This window comes from Adiantum capillus-veneris, chromosome 8 (genome assembly GCF_014529385.1).
Source record: "Adiantum capillus-veneris isolate H3 chromosome 8, ASM1452938v2, whole genome shotgun sequence".
In the NCBI taxonomy this organism is placed as follows: Eukaryota; Viridiplantae; Streptophyta; class Polypodiopsida; order Polypodiales; family Pteridaceae; genus Adiantum; species Adiantum capillus-veneris.
Window position 1 is genome coordinate 115,121,413 of NC_140938.1, and position 16,703 is coordinate 115,138,115.

At 43.8% G+C, this 16,703-nt stretch overlaps 1 protein-coding gene across 2 annotated transcripts in view; it reads right to left on the reverse strand.

Annotated features, from left to right (window-relative positions):
• Nucleotides 1-1,350: 1,350 nt before the first annotated feature.
• Nucleotides 1,351-16,703, reverse strand: part of LOC147452809 (uncharacterized) — a 70,308-nt gene continuing 54,955 nt past the window's right edge. The window contains exons 5-13 of one of the 2 annotated variants that reach the window (XM_086518380.1): nucleotides 8,201-8,435; nucleotides 8,012-8,091; nucleotides 7,828-7,912; nucleotides 7,594-7,725; nucleotides 7,394-7,507; nucleotides 6,406-6,474; nucleotides 2,310-2,394; nucleotides 2,176-2,229; nucleotides 1,351-1,808 (exon numbers count right to left, since the gene is read on the reverse strand). In XM_086518380.1, coding sequence (XP_086374506.1) covers nucleotides 1,645-1,808; nucleotides 2,176-2,229; nucleotides 2,310-2,394; nucleotides 6,406-6,474; nucleotides 7,394-7,507; nucleotides 7,594-7,725; nucleotides 7,828-7,912; nucleotides 8,012-8,091; nucleotides 8,201-8,435 — 1,018 coding nt within the window. In that variant the 3' untranslated portion in view covers nucleotides 1,351-1,644. The remainder of the gene's footprint in view (nucleotides 1,809-2,175; nucleotides 2,230-2,309; nucleotides 2,395-6,405; nucleotides 6,475-7,393; nucleotides 7,508-7,593; nucleotides 7,726-7,827; nucleotides 7,913-8,011; nucleotides 8,092-8,200; nucleotides 8,436-16,703) is intronic. The other variant, XM_086518381.1, reaches the window with a different exon arrangement.

Below are 16,703 nucleotides of genomic sequence, written 5' to 3' on the forward strand. Positions count from 1 at the left end.
ATTTGTCTCAAAGGCCGACTTCACCCTCACATAGAGGTTAAAAATCTCTCTCTCTCTCTCTCTCTCTCTCTCTCTCTCACACACACACACACACACACACACACACACAAAAGAATGTTACTTTCTAGTACTTGAAAGACCCCACCAAACACCCAAATGGTGTCGATTCTAATGGCTAGTACATATATTGAATTAGAAGGCAAACTCGAAGGCAAGCACATATGACAAAGCCTTATATCGTTAGTCATATGTGCAAAAAGTAAAAAACTAGAAAGGCCAGGGGGAAAACTGTGCAATGGCCATCTAAGGAAGAGAGGATGCCAACAACCTCCAAAAGGTAGGCAATCCCCGCAACCAACTACAATCGAAACGGCTCTCTCTCTCTCTCTCTCTCTCTCTCTCTCTCTCTCACACACACACACACACACACACACACACACACACACCACAACACACCCCTTTAGAAGTTTAATATGCTATGCAAACATTCTGTCAAATAAAGAAATTGTGACCAATGTTCAAAGTACTGCGCTTGAGATACAGCTCTGATATGCCAGGCAAAATCACAAAATTGTGGCCAATGTAAAGAGAGAGAGAGAGAGAGAGAGAGAGATCTTTTCCGTCTATTAGAAGCCAAGGCCCGCCTGTGAGAGAGAACAAATGCACGTGTGCCCATCTATCAGGAAAGGTCAAAACTATGAACTAACAAAATGGGGTCCTGTGGTAAACGGAGGATGGGAGGCTAGGATGCAAGAAGTTACATCCTATATGAAAGGGGAAGGGAAGACCAGCACAACCATCCCTAAGTAGCACAAGAAGCCTACTTCGTTAAAAGTCCATGTGAAAAACATTGTGATACTCGGCCTTGTCAGTCATCCAAGCCTTTTAGTCCAAAGTTTCCTGCCAAATCAAACATCATTTTACACAGCCACCTGACTTAAGCGTCCTTTGCGCACTGGTTTGACTTCTGCACATCATCGCAACTGTGACTTTTTGCAATCCGGTTGCTTAATTGTTATCCACAAAAACTGTGAGGTGCATTCTAAAATGGATGGCCATTCATTGCATGCAGCATCAATTTGTAGCTGCCCTGTGATTATCATGACGACGGCAAATAAATTTCAATATTTTCAATGGAGCACTGCATTTTATGGCAGGTAGGAGGGCACTAGGGTGTGCAAATTGATTCTCATTGTTGAGGCTTTGCAATTAGCACTGACATTGTCATTGACAAAATGCGGTTATTCATTAGATGTAGCGTCTTGTCGAGTGAATGTTGTTTATAACTCACAACTCTGCGGATCAAGCTACCAAAACTGAGAGAGAGAGAGAGAGAGAGAGAGAGAGAGAGGAGAGAAAATAAGTTTTTAACCTCATACAAATAATCCTGAGAAACCTCAAAAGATCTATCCGTGAACCTAAGACTTGAAACTCACAGAGAGAGAGAGAGAGAGAGAGAGAGAGAGAGAGAGAGAGAGAGAGAGAAGGTCATGGTCCTTATACAACCAGCTTTGATGATCAACATTATCAGAAAGAATATATTGAACAAACTTGGTTGAATCCATTTAGATAACCCAAAGCTTGCATGGCACATATAAACACAAGAATACCGGCCCACACCCATAATGACAACAGTCCCCTTGATTACCTGGGATGAACAGTCACCTGTGGTTGGAATAAACAAAGGCGAGAAGGGGAGGCGATGCTGCCTGGCGGAGATGGCTCTGGACTCTCATTTACTTCGTATTGAGTAGGTAGCATGTTCAGAAAGCTCCCTTGGACTTGTTGATTACTACCGGTGGTCGTTTCTTCACAAAACAGCAAGAAGACATACAAGTTACTATGCATTGCATGCAAAAATGCATTGTGAAAGGCATGCCATAAGCAGTGGATTTAACTTAAAATAAGCCATAATACTTCTGTACACATGCTTTATTTACATTACAGGTGTCTTTTAAACACACTCACTGCTCTCTTATTTATGTATACATTTTGGGGTACATATATAATCCTCTCTGGTTAACCCATGTGATTTGGTACTTGTTTTGAAAAGTGACCGCCCCAGGACACTTTAGTGCAGGTACAGTGTGCTTAAGTGTTCTTATCTTGCTTTACAATTAGGAAACCAACAAATGACGACTTACCAAAAAGAGAAAATATACATGAGCAACTTACCGAATAAACTTTTAATGGAAGGTCTCTTTTGTTTTCCTTTCTTTCGTAATTCCGCTGTCATGTTTAACAACAATTCAATCAGTGAAACAATTCAAAAAAAGACCAGAAAAAACAGAAGGAAAAAAGATACTTACCGACACCAGGAATTTGGGCATCATGGACAATCTCAAAGTTTTTATAGGTATACCCTACAAAATTGACATCTTTGGATGGGAGCATCTAGAAGAGAAGCCAAAAAAGCAATTAGGTCATGCCAAAGAATCAGGTTAACAGAACTGATTTATCAAAATCCCCAGACTCTAAGAAGTTTTCAGACTCATTCATAACAAGTAACAAAACCAGCAAGCAGAGAGAAAAATGACATGAAATGAAATGATATATTGACGTCTTCAAAAGGCCAAAATGACCTATGAGACCAATCCATTACAAACTGATGAATCTGATACCATGTTTGGGTACAAAAGAAGAAGAGATACTTTAATGAAAAGTTATATTAACGTCTTCTAAAAGCCAAAATGAGGTATGAGACCAAAGAGTTACATCATGGTGATTCTGATACAAGGTCTGGATAAAAAGAAAGAAACTAACTAAATAGAAACACTTCTAGAGCTGTAAAAGGTGGGTATCAAAGAGCCTCAGAGTACCTATACAAAAGGTGGGTGTGTATCTCAAAGAAAAGATACAAAAAGGTGGATAAATGGTATCCAACTACACCACTCCGGAGATGGCTCGCATCGGTCGATGCATGATTGTGTCAATGTCCTCCATGGCGAGAGTCTGCACAAGGCGTCTCCTATGTCTTCCAAGAAAGATCTGATCCTCTGCTACAAGTTGTAACCTCCTCCGGCGATGGGAGCATTCCCTCATCATCCTGAGCCTCCTAGATCTGCCCAGCTCTGCTGCTCGATCATTCAATATAACTCTGCCACTCATATGCCCTGTATCCCTCCTCTCTCCCTGCTCTCGTCTCTGCTCAATCTCTGGATGAAAGAACACCGTGATTTGTCTCTAGGTGTGTCTCCCAGTTGCTAAATGGACTATTTTCTTAGTTTTACTTTCCTATTTTCTCGAGCAATTTCTTTTTATTGAAATTAGGATATTTAGATATGTGCACTTAAACGGAACGGTTAGGAACTATGATCTACTGGAATTATTAAAAAACCATCAGGAAAGAACAACTCTGATGTGTCATATGATGGGTGACATTAAGCATCGCGAAGGGGTTGTACCGTTAGTTCAGTAGGAGAGACCGGGAAACGAATATTCCTAATGCGTCTCGTGATGGGGTGATGGGAGCATCGGAAAGCGAATATTTCGTTGGTCTGACAGGAAACCCGAACTAGAAAAAGGAATACATGTAAAGACACCAGCACAAGAATAAAGATGGGTTCTGAGAAGAACAGACGCTTTGTCGCGAGGAATCTATGTCTGCATTGCATTTGTGCATATGGTTGCATCCAAGGACGCTTGGGAAGTGTTGTAAAAGCATTGTTTTTAACTTATAAGGTTTTATTGAGTTTTTGGACAGATTCATACCATTTTTAAAATACGTCGACCGCCCACTTAATAAGTGGACAGCCAGTTGGAAAATAAAGCAGCAAAAACCAACCAGCAATTTTTGTCTCTCTCCTTCTGGCCCAAAAAAAAAAACAAAAAAAAAAATGCCGCGATCTCTACACGGGCAGCCAGCGCTCAGCTATTCCTGTCATGGCCAGGGAACTATAAAAGCATCACACACCCTCTCTCAGAGGAGGGGTTGCCACGCCAGCAAGAGGAAACTCTGCCGCAAGAAGACGCAAGAGATTGCAAGACTACGAAGCACCGAGGTCGCTTTTCTCGCACAAAGAGCGACAGGTATCTATTGTGCATTCGCCATACGAATTGTTGTCCAGTGTTTGTGTGTATTTGCAAGTACTTCATCGCGAAGGAGAAAGCGAGAAGGCCTTGGCCTATGCTTGGGAATTCCGAGAACGGAATTCGAAAATTGTCTACAGAGCCTCGACTCCGAGTACAGACAAAAAAAGGATTGAGAGCTCGTCTCTCGAATTTCCCCCATGGAAAGGAACGACCATCGAGTCTGAAAATTAGAACGGAGGGGTTTTCTCCGGTTCTTGTGCTTGTAAAAAGATTCTCCCTAATAAAGGAATTCTCTTTTGGGAGGGGGGGGGGGGGGGGGGGGGGGGGGGGAGCCCATCTTCTAGCCCCAAATACTGTGTCGAACTTCTCCCTAACTCTGTTTAGTTGAAAGATTATTTATTTTCAGCTTGTTGATTATTCGTGTGCGCTCCCGTTTGTGAGACTCCCCGTCTGTGAGCTTCTCTCTCAATAACCCTGCTCGATGTAGTTGTAGGTAGAGTACAAGACATCTTTGATCCTACTATCTCATAACTCTAGATAGAGGCCCAAAACCCTCTCTAAAGAGGTAGTGAAAGCCGCAATGTATCTCATAGTATGTTGTACAGTGACATATAGTGGAGCTCTATCTCTGGCTGTCTTCGACACAACTGGCACATCTTGGCCTCAGCTGAAATGCCTCAAAATTGGCCAGTCTCAATCCCTAGCTGGTGTGATGTCTGAATCTGTCCAAAAGCACATTGTAAGCCATGGGACAAGTGAGTGTCCATGTAGGCAAGCCTAGATAAGAAACCATAATCTGTGAGTTGGAGAAAATGCTCTCTGTATGTAGTCATCTTTGTGCCCAGCTCCTGTATAGGCTGTATCCATGTCCTCATGGTATCCAACTGAAACACATCCTGTCATATAAGTCTAGTCACTAGTGACCTCCCTCGGTGTCAGAGAGAGAGAAGGTGCATCTAGAGAATACTGAAAGGGGGGAGGCCTGTCCATAGAGAAACCACGTAGCTTAAACCATGCTGCCATCTGGGCATACCAACATGATGTCTCTCTCTGTCAAGTGCCGTGAGGACTCCATAGCCAACCAAGAATAACTATCTCGTGGGAGCTCTCATAAGGTGTGTGTGAATGCCACTGATATCGTAAGCACCTCCACCACCAGAGGAGGGGCAGCCAGCTCTACTCAAATAATCACATGGGGAACCGAGGCCTTGGCCTTGATCATCCTGGAGATCATGGAGATAATTGGCCTCTCCATGTCTCCCCACCCATCTGTATATCCATGCTGACGACTATGATGATCTACTGAGGGTCCCCATATCTGCACTCCATATAGCATGGTTGAGGCAACCAGAGTATCAAAAAGCAATGGTTAGTGTGAGGCCCCTGGAACTGAACCTGTGAATACATCCTCTCCAAACCTCCGAAGGTTGCGTAAGCTCTAGTCAGTCTAGTCTCTGCTGCTCTCCTCATGGAGAAGATCGGGCCACTAAAACCACCCCAAGGTAAGTGTACATATCTGTATACTCCACTTGGTTCCGTCTATAAGTAAAACTAGGTGTTGATCGCCTGACCCATTGCGCTGTAATTTTATTAACGTCTTCTAGAGGCCCAATTTGGGCTATAAGACAACACTTGGGAGAGGAGTATTACACACATTGTTTCTTTTGCACCACTTGCATGGAAACGAGCTCTTATTACTTTATCAAATGTCACGTGCGCAACTACTTTCTTCCAAACGAGATGTTGTTTTGCCAGTATCAATCCTCATTTTGCTTCAATCTTGAGTAACCTCCTCATCATACATAGAGGCAGAGCATCATATAATGCTTGATTTGTCAAATAGATGGGGCCATGAAACATTTAATTTAACTTGGAGCTTGGAAGGCCTTATTTTTTCTGCAATATGATATCAGAGGTTATTTTTTGAGCGGAATTTTTCTTGGGGTTAGAGCATATGCGTTCATAAACTTCAGGTTCAGCTATAGCCCATTTAGGCAACAAGGTTCCTTGCTAGAATTTGGCTTATGTTTTCAGATGACAGCCTCGACTTCAACATATTTTAGTACAGCACAGAAATCCACTTCCCACAAAGAGAAGAAGATATGAAGATTACAGAAGGCCATAAAAACTGGCTTATGAGACAAATCGAAAGACATAAACCTTGTAATAAGGTCCTTTGCGGGGAAAGAAAAGAAGGGGAGGGGGGGGGTTTTTTTCTTTTTTTCTTTTTTTTTTGGGGTGGGGAGAGAGAGAGAGAGAGAGAGAGAGAGAGAGAGAGAGAGAGAGAGAGAGAGAGAGAGAGAGAGAGAGAGAGAGAGAGAGAGAGAGAGAGAGAGAGAGAGAGAGAGAGAGAGAGAGAGAGAGAGAGAGCACCTTTCTCCATGGTCCAGATTTCGAAGCAGGTTCAGACTGTGTTCCAGCCTGTATTTCACATTTCAAAAGCTTCTAGTTCAAAATTGCAAACGGTAAGTTGAATCATGTAAGGCAATTTTGACCTCTTCCTCTTAATTCATGAGCTCAAAGCAGAAAAACCCAGGCTATGACAGAAGGAATATACTGACTCACAGGGAGAAGGTACAAGCACAGCACAAACATAGGACTCTAGGCTTCGAAGGCACTAGATACCCAACTAAGCTACCACTCAAGGTGGATAAATAGCTAGATTCCTTAAGCCTTCCATGTAATTAAAATAGCCATGTACACATACAATCAAACGTAAACAAGGAGAGAGAATCCCAAAAAGTCACATGATTAACCCAACAATGCACGCACGCCGCACGCACACTTCTTTTTTCGGGAAAAATACTTTTTCATTGAATAGAGAATGTAGAAGATATAGCCACCCACGCATGCCGCGCACGCGCACGCACACACACACAGTAGTGGCTCAGTACGTACGAATCGAGTGCGCAGAACAAGGTGGTCAACCATGAAGACATCCAGATTGCCACCTTATTAGTTCAAAAGTAGCAGCAGTTTGTTGTGGAGGGTTTTAAAACCAGGTTATCCCCAGTAGAAAGTCAATTGGCATGCTGCTGGAATAATCTATTGAAATGAGATAGAGGCAAACAGACAGACAGAGATACAGAGGGGATCACGGTAAATGTACTTCATAAAGAGTAAATCACAATCATACTTCAATCGGACTCAGACAAGGCAGGTAGCATGGTTCCCCAGTCAGACGGGTCCGGAAAAAGCTATGCTCCCAGCACATTACCTAAACTAGGTTTCCACGTTGGGCACAAACCCACATGTTGGGTAAGACAAGAAGTCGAGCTAGCCACCTCTTCAATCTCTCCCATATGAGAAGAGTCTTGCAAATCTCGAAAATCCATACACAATGAAATGCCTTAAAAAATACCTCTTCGAATTTTTCAAAATTCTGAGTATCCAATACGTCATTCACCACCGGCTTGAAAGCAGCCTCTATCTCGTAAAGCCGAGTCCAGGGTAGACCTTTAAACCAGGGATGGACCTGGAAAATGCACAAGCAGGTGAACTTTCGCATATATTTTCACCTACACATATCAACATCTGGATTTCTGGGACAATGAAAAACACCTTTATTTCATCAGCACCTTTTGTACCCAGCCTGTGTTCCACATCACAAAGAAGCTTACTGATCAAACCCTTTGCCTCTGCAGATAGCTTTACCTCATCCGGAAACTTGAGATGACTTCTCCAATTGACAATCTACTAGAACAGAATATTGAGAACACACTTAGATTGACATCATGAGAGACCTCCCAATTTAAACAGAAATAATGGGCTACAGCATTTAAGGTGGCAAAGCACCTTTCTACATGTTGTCATTGGTTCATCAGAATAGAAGGGCGGATAACCTACTAGCATTTCATACATAATTGCTCCAAGGGACCACCTGCAACAGAATCCCTAGTAGTTTGCACAAGACTCTGGAATGTGTACTAGTCAAAAAAAGTAGCTTTTCTTAAACACCAAGACGAGCATAAAAGCTTACCAGTCACATTCCATACCATAACCTTTCTTTAAAAGAACCTCTGGAGCAATGTAGTCTGGTGTGCCAACAGTAGAGAATGCCTACAAGCAAGTTGGGCAGACATCTTGCAAAAGTAAGTATTGTCACCTTGGAAACTAAACCCTTCTACTATTCACCACCCTTTTTGCAAATCTAAATGGAAGATCATACCAGCATCCGTCTGTTTCTTTGCCAGTGCAGCAACTGTTCTTGTTGTGTCCGTCTCGGAGCTGAACTGTTCCTTGCTCTTTCCATATTATTGGCTTCCCTAGTCCTATCCTCCACGCTCAAATCATTTTCTTGGAGCTGTGGCAACTTGCTATAGTCAAGAGGCTTGCAGAGCCCAAAATCTGAGAGTTTCATGTGTCCATTTTTATCAAGAAGCAGGTTATCAGGTTTGATGTCTCTGTCAGGAGCAGCAGCAGATTATTTTGAAAATTAGGGCTAATCCAGGCTGCACCCAAACTCAAATGTTCTCTTTCTCTTTAAACTGGATAAATATTTCTATTAACCACCTCAACCGCTCATGAGAGTACAAGAAAGACAGTGATTATTATGTCAAGGGCATGCGAGAGAATATAAACAGTACCATAAGACAAACGGGATCTTTAAATGGGGCATCTGTGTGGATATCAGATGTGGTCCAGTCAAGTGTAAGCCCGTGGGAAAACACCCTTATGGCATGCGGTTAATACCTCCAGTTTAGTGGAGTTCGCATTGCTAATGTGAGCCTCTATATATATATATATTGTAAAGGATTTGAGTAATATAATACAAGCATGTGTTTTTCCTTTATTGCTGCCGATCTCTGCTTCTCTCTCCCTCTCTCTCGTCGTTCCTTCTTCCTCTGCACGCTCCCAAAGCTGCCATGGCATCCACCCGTTGGCATCCACCATCAACACGCTGCTGCAAAGGCGTGGCCTACTTGGTATCGCTACTGTCAGCGACAAGCTTGCAAAGGGGCGGCTTCTCAAAACGCAGTGCTAACAGGTAGTGCCGCTAGGCAATTTCGGCACTCTCTGCAGACGACATCTCAAAACGCCCTTTAGGCTACACAGTCTTGGTGGCGCAGGCAAAGACATCCATCAGCGTTCTAAAACACTATCCAAGCTAGCCAACAAGAAGCATCTCAAAACGCTGCTGTCTACAGCTAGTTGGTGAGCAGTGAAGGTTAACAGTTTTGGCAGCATATCAAAAGGCCCACAAAAATGGTGCAAGCGGCAGTCATCCAACAAACTAGACGCCCTATCAAAACGCCTATCAAAATGCTATCCTATCTAATCAGACTCAAGAAAAAATCTGCAGTATTCGGCGAACATCAAGGAAGCAAGCATCTCAAAATGCTATCACAAAAGGACTCGCACACGGTGGAAGAGTTGCTAGAAGAGGCGTTTGGGTTTGTGGGACTGAGTTGGATAGACCGTATGCAAATTGATCTGAGGTATTTTCTACCAACTGAATATGATAACTTTAAGGACCAAGATGCTTTAGATTACATGGATATTTTGCATGTAAATTTAAATGCAGCATCTCTCTCTCATGTGTATGCCATATAATATCAGTTTAGTGTCCTTTCTTCTCAATCAAATACGATTGGCGGACCCCCGTTCCTAGGGTTTCCCGAGGTCCGAGTCTCTAACTGTCTAGAGTTCTGCTACTAAATATGTGTACTAGGTCACTTTCAGTGAGTTGACATGTTTATTAGCATCTTACCAAGTTTTTGAGATTGTAGGGTTTTTTTTAAGGCAGGTAGGGCAATTTACCAATTGCACTATAAAGCCCCCCCCCCCCCCCCCCCGCCGCCCGGCAGTACTTTTGGCATGTTGTGATCATTGTAGAGTTCCAACATTTGGGCTCTCTCTCTCTCTCTCTCTCTCTCTCTCTCTCTCTCTCTCTCTCTCTCTCTGAAAAGGGGAGTTGTATTCTGTATACATAAGAGACCTCTAGAGATGCACAATGGCCTATCTCCCAAAGGAAGTACATAAGTGGGCTACATCAAGGTGGTTTGTATGATGAGTGTAAAAGGAACCATTGTGGGGGTGCATAATGCCATATGATGTGGCCATGATCACATGGTCCACAATGTAATGCTACATACTGAGGTAAAAATTGTGTCGCGGTTGTAGAAATCCAATGCATGCCCTGCATGTCATATCATTTGTAGGGTGCCTAGTTGTTATGCCCCACTTACAGGAGAGGGAATCTAGCCTAGACGTCGTCGGGATGGGCGTCCAGTGTCCGAGTGGACGTAGTGTAATCTCGGCTAGTGTGGCCGGTCATTATTATAAAAAGGAGGCCAAGGCCTCATTTGCAGTTATCGACCCCCAATGGCAGAGTGCCAGTGGTTAGCCCGCGAAGCTAGGAGTGTGTGAGGTCACCTCGAGACGCTGAGGCCGGATGGTATGGGACGCTCAATCTTACAAGCGCACGCCTACGTCCTCGAACGCTGGCCCCAGCACAGGGGAGCTGCCAGATGGTAGCTATGGTCGGGTGGTTCATCCGACGCGTAGGCGGTCTGTGTAGCCGGCAGATCCACCTACATGTACATTTCATGGTATCAAAACCGGCTTGGCTGCAGGAAGGACCGTGTGCACACCTACGGATCGATTCGAGTCAAGGAACCTTGATTTAGCGTAATTTTTAGTAATTAATTGCCGAAATTGTGCATTTTTCTTCTCATAAGCTTGTGTGCAGGTGATATGTTGCTGATTTTCTGATGAAAATCAGGTTTTCACTTATATATTTGTCAATTTTGCATTGGCAAAACCATTAATTTTGAATACTCTGCAGGCGTTTTGACTAATTTTTGTATTAAAATCAGATTTTACAAAGGAAAAGGGAGAGAGCGTCGGCTTCTGTAAACTCTGAGAGAGAGAGAGAGAGAGAGAGAGAGAGAGAGAGAGAGAGAGAGAGCATTTGCTTCTCTCCATCTTGGTTGTCTCCAGTGTGGAGCCGAGAGAGAGAGAGAGGTACCTCCCTCTTTGTAGCAGGGATTTCCTACGAAACACTTTCTCTGCAAGCATGGAAAGACAGAGCAGTAGCAAGTTTTTTTCCAACGTGGAGGACCGAGTTGGCTCCAGCGTGGGCAAGTGGTCGCGTGCTTTGCACAAGCCCGCACACGCACATAAGCGGGGACAGATTTGCCACGTGTTGTACTTTCTCTCTCTACGCGCATCCCTGCTCGAATTTTTTTCGCTGCTTCTTTCCAACGCTGGGCGTTTTTTTTTTAATGCTACAAAATGGGTTGCCTTTTATTTTATTAAATGACAAGATCATTTTACATGTGGACACCTTGAATTTTTTTTAAAGGTGGTGTGAAACCTGTTGGTTCATAAAAATCACTTACAGAGTGACTTTTTTACAGAGAATTCACTTTCAAGCTCTCTGTTTCTCCCGAGCCCTCCCTCTCTCACCTGCTCGCACTCCCGCGTCCCCGCCATCACCTGCTCGCCTCCGAACGCTCACGCTGACGCGTAGAGCTCCTCGGAGTTCAATTTTTCCGCAACCGAAAAGTGCAGAAAACATCCAGTTTTGCATGAAATTTTTAGATTTTCACGCATTTGTCATGGATTCTTCCAGCTCGGATGCATAGCGTGACGACGCGCCAAGTACCATTCAAATTCTGCGCATGCTCTGTACACATGGATTACAGATACTTTCCAGAGCTTTGACTAGTGTTACCGCTCTGGAAAACGCGAACATTCAAACCTCTCTCGAAGGGGCCGTGCAGGGGTTTAACGCCTATTTCACCGCTTTGGAAAATACGGCTCAGTCGATGACTGCGCGTATTTCCAAGGGCAAAACCCATCTCCAGCAACTACAGACACGGGTTACTACTTTTGGGCGTTCACAAGGTGATCCAACTGCCACGATTACGTACAAAACCACAAATTTCTCAGGAGAAGATAAGGAATATACGGAACTAGCAATAAATAATTGGCTTCATCAATGGACCACGTATTTTGATCTCCATGGGAGCATGACAAACGGAGGATTCAGACGATTCCTCTTTATTTGCGCAACAAGGCGCTTACCTGGTGGCGTGATATGACAGAGAAGCCTACGACGTAGGCTGACTTTTGTGTGAAATTCAAGAACGATTTCGCCAAAATGGATCCTTTGAAAGCTTACGCCAAATTGCAGAGTCTTTCGATGAAAGCTCTGTCTTTTGAAAAGTATACGATAGATTTCAAAGAAGCGCTCACATTCTGCAAGGTGGATTCCACGCACGCTGTGCACATGTACCTGCTAGGATTACATGAGGATTACCGTTGGGCTTTAATCAAGAACAAAACCCCAACAAACGTCGAGGATGCAATGCCAAAGGCCAGGACGTTCCATTTGATAAATGAAGCGAAGTATGAGAAGAAAAGAACTACAGACCACCAATCCGGTGAGGGCGTTTCGAGGAAGCGACCTCGATTCTAGCAAAAGCCCAAATCACTGTCGAGAGCTTCTCAGGAGAAGAAGAAAGCCCAAAATGCTTCAGTTGTTGATGCAGTGAAGAAAGGGGCTTGCTTTGGATGTGGCCAGAGAGGTCACCAAATCAAGGATTGCCCCAAGAAGAAGACCAAGAAGCCGCAAGGTTGTCTTTCGGTTCAGATTCACAAGATCTCAAGTAACTCTGATGTTATTCAAGTTGAAATCCATCACTTAGCGCACAATTCATGCACTAACTGTACTTTTAGTACCAAAGTGTTTAATAAGCATGATCTTCTCCGTTTCCTTGGGAAGATCAATGGTCACGACGTGACCATACTCCTTGATAATGGAAGCTCACACAATCTTGAGGATGCAAAATGGGTGCAGAAATTGAGCCTACGGACGCGGGACAGTGACCATGAGTATCGCGTGAAGATGGCTCGTGGCGAGGATACAGATACATGGAATCAGATGGTTCCAGATTTGTCACTCAAGCTAGCAGATGGTTCTAGATTTGTCACTCAAGCTAGTTGATTACAAAGAGAACTTGGATTTCCACATCATGCGCTTAGATAGAGCAGATGTTATTTTAAAAATTCCATGGTTTTATTATAAACAAGACTCATTGTATATAGACTATGTACATCACTCTCTTGTTTTTGTTAGACAAGACATGCCTTATATATCTGTGTCGCTTTGTAATCAGATTTCTGTAAATGATGGTTTTGTAATACCAGTTGTTACTGTTCTGAAAATGCATAAAGATACAAAGTCTTCTGATGTTGACTTTTATCAATGTGTACCATCTGCTTGGTTTGATTCATTAGTGCTTGGTACTTCAGTCACTGGATTTCGTAAAAATGTTTCATGTTCTTCTGTTGAACTTGGGGATTCCAACGAATTCAACCTTATCCGAGAAATCATGACTGACTTCAGGGATGTTTTTCCTGATGATCTACCTCCTGGCTTGCCGCCTTCGAGAGGAGTAGATCATGGCATTGAGTTGGTGGTTGGTAGTCAGCCCTTCTCAAAGCAACCCTATCGGTTTAGTAAAACCGAGGAGGACGAGATTCAACGGCAGCTGAAAGATTATCTCGACAGAGGTTTTGTTCGGCCAAGTAAATCCCCTTGGGGAGCGTCTGTGTTGCTTTCTCGAAAGAAGATTAACACTATGCGCTTTTGCGTGGATTACAAGGGCTTGAATAAGCTCTTTGTCAAGAATAAGTATCCGCTCCTGTGTATGGACGATCTCATAGATCGGTTCCATGGAGCGTTATATTTTACGAAGATAGACCTACGATCAAGCTATCATCAAATACGGATCAAACTGGATGATGTTCCCAAGACGGGTTCCCATAAGCATTATGGTCACTATGAGTTTTTGGTCTTGCCTTTTGGTTTGACCAATGCTCCAGCTACGTTTCAGCAGATAATGAATGATCTGCTGAGACCGTTTCTAGGCACCTTCGTTGTTGTATTTCTCGATGACATCTTGATCTACAGCCGAAGTTTGCATGAGCATTTAACGAGCTGGTCTCGAAGTACTGATAACTAAGAAGCTTTATGCTAAGGCTTCTAAGAGTGAATTTTTCAAGAAAGAGCTTCTGTATTTGGGTCACATCATTACTCGCGATGGAATTCGCGTCAACCCTGAAAAGTTAAATAAAGTGCGAAATTGACCCATTTTGAAGAATGTGCGCCAAGTAAAGTCCTTTGCAGGCTTTACAGGATTCTTTCGCAAATTTATCAAGGACTACTCCAAAGTTGTTGCTACGCTTACGCAACTTTTAAAAGGAGGGGTGAAAGGACCAAAGACTTCAATTCCTCACCGTAAAGCTCTGTTGCGAGAAATGTGAGAGGCCTTTGTTGAAACGCCGTTTCAGCGTTTCCCAGCCATGCTCGTGAAACGGCTCCAATTTTAGAGACATTTTTTTAGCGACGTGGCTTTAGTTTGGGTGAAATTAAAGGGTGAATTGCGTGCATGGCCTGGGCAACACCACTTACGTGGGGCTGAATCTGCGCGAGTGGCTTGGGTGATACCACATACGCCTGATCAATACCACATACGATTGAGATAGAGAGGCTGAGCGATACCACATACGGCTGAGAGAGAGAGAGAGAGAGAGAGAGAGAGAGAGAGAGAGAGATGTAAAACGTCTTCAAAAGGCCAATTCAATCAAGAAAGTAGTAAGTTATTTAATAAGTCAATAATTTACATTTCATTGAGAACTATGCATTACTAGAAACTTATTGTCACAAAGTGATGACGTGGCGGACAGCAGAAACCCTAATTTCTGCCAGAAACCCTAAAATTCCTACAAACCCTAATTTTTGCCAAAAACCCTAAATTCCGGAAATCGCGCCAGTCTTTGGGGCCAATATCTCTAGGCACGGAACTCCACCGAGCCAGTGCAAATCTATTGTGATCTGTGAATTGTTTTGAAGTGGTTATTTGGTGCTGTCACGGTTGATTCTTGACTTGGAGTGTCCAAGTTTGTTACAGTGGTATCAGAGCACGGCCGATTTCTCTTTTACGGGAAATCTGTTCCTTGAAAATTTTTTTCCGCGGCACCTATGGCTTCAGGCAATGATCAGTCGACTCCCTCTGCATCTGGAGATGCGGGCTGGGATCACAACGAAGATTCAGACAGAGAGTATGGCCCGCCTCGGCCTACTCAGGCGGAGCAAAGAGAGATGGAGCGTCGTCAATTGATTGGTGATGCAACAAAGATGATGCTCAATTTTGCCAAGGATCCGAAGATGGCAAAATATATAAACCAGACCTCTTTGAAAGAGGTACAGATGGAGTGGCAGAGAACCACAACACCACTCCCGAAACCCGCTCTCAAGAAACCTTCTGCCTCCAAGAAATATACGGAGAAGGAACTGGAGAACGTGGTTGATGCAAGGATTGCTCAGCTTTTTGACACGCAAAAGAAAGCCAAAAAGCACGGCAAAAAGCAAAAGAAAGGCACTGACTTCCCGGGATATTTGGGTCGTCGGTTGACATTTGACAAGGCAAAGAAACGGAAGAAGCGTGTTCAAGTTTGAAGACCTACCCAGTTCTTCTTCTTCTTCTTCTGACAGTTCTTCTAGCTCCTCGGATTAGAGCGAAGAAGACAGAAAAAGCAAAAAGCGAAGCAAGACACAAAGCTTCGGAAAGGGCAAGAAAAAGGCAAAGAAGGCTACATCTCGCCCAGAGACTGACAGTTCTACTGAGGACTCGTCTACAAACAGCTCAGATTCCGATGACGGAAAGTTTTATGCGAACAAGAAGAATTTTTACAAAGCCAACCAGTATGACTTTCTCGAAGATAAAAGCAAGAAAGTCCGAGAGTTTAAGGAAGGTGGCCACTCGATCAAGTTTGATACTTTTCAGGATACTCAGATGCTTCGAAGGCTTTGTCTTTTATTCAGCAGTTTGACATCGCTTTCGCGGGAGGACGCTATTCAGAGCACTCCAAGATTCGGAGAGCTGCCTCTTATTTTAAGGGGAATGCTCGCACTTGGTGGTCCACGCTTCTATTAAGCAAGACTGTGCCGCTTACATGGTTGAAATTCAAGAGGCTTTTTATTTCTTCTTGGTTGACTCAAGAGTTTGAGCGAGATATACGAGCTGCTTGGAACCATCTCCGGACGACCAAGAGCGATACAATGAATTCTTACTGTGAAAGATTCTGGAGCTCTTTTCTACCCGCCTCTTCATTCAAGAAGATCTCGTTCAGAGAACAGATTGAGCGGTTTACCTTGGGTCTACCTACAGAGATCCGAGATCACTGCTTGGAACAGAAGTCAGCTTCTATTCAGGAGTTGATGAGTCATGCGAAGCGGGGCTTTGCCATTCACTCTGGCAGTCTGACCTACCCCACAGATAAGGCCATGACACAACGAGCCGAACAGACTTCTGGGAATGAAAGTAGAAAGAAAAAGAGCAAGCCAGAGAAAAAGGATGCACAACCCAAGCTTACTCCTGAGGAGAGAGCTCGCTTCATCAGAGAGGGGAAGTGCTTTGGATGCGGGGAACATGGACATATCTCCACGAAGTGCCCTTAAAAAGGCACAGAAAGAACAGAATGATAAAGACGACGACAGGCCTGAGAATTCGAGAGCAGCTGAGGAATGTGGGAGAAAAGGCAGATAGAAAAGAAGAACTGGTACCACATGGCGGGGGACCTACACCGAATCTAATGAATGAAAGTACAAACTTTGCCGCTTTCGGGGCAAAGTGAAGGATCAGGAAGCTCTTTTGAAG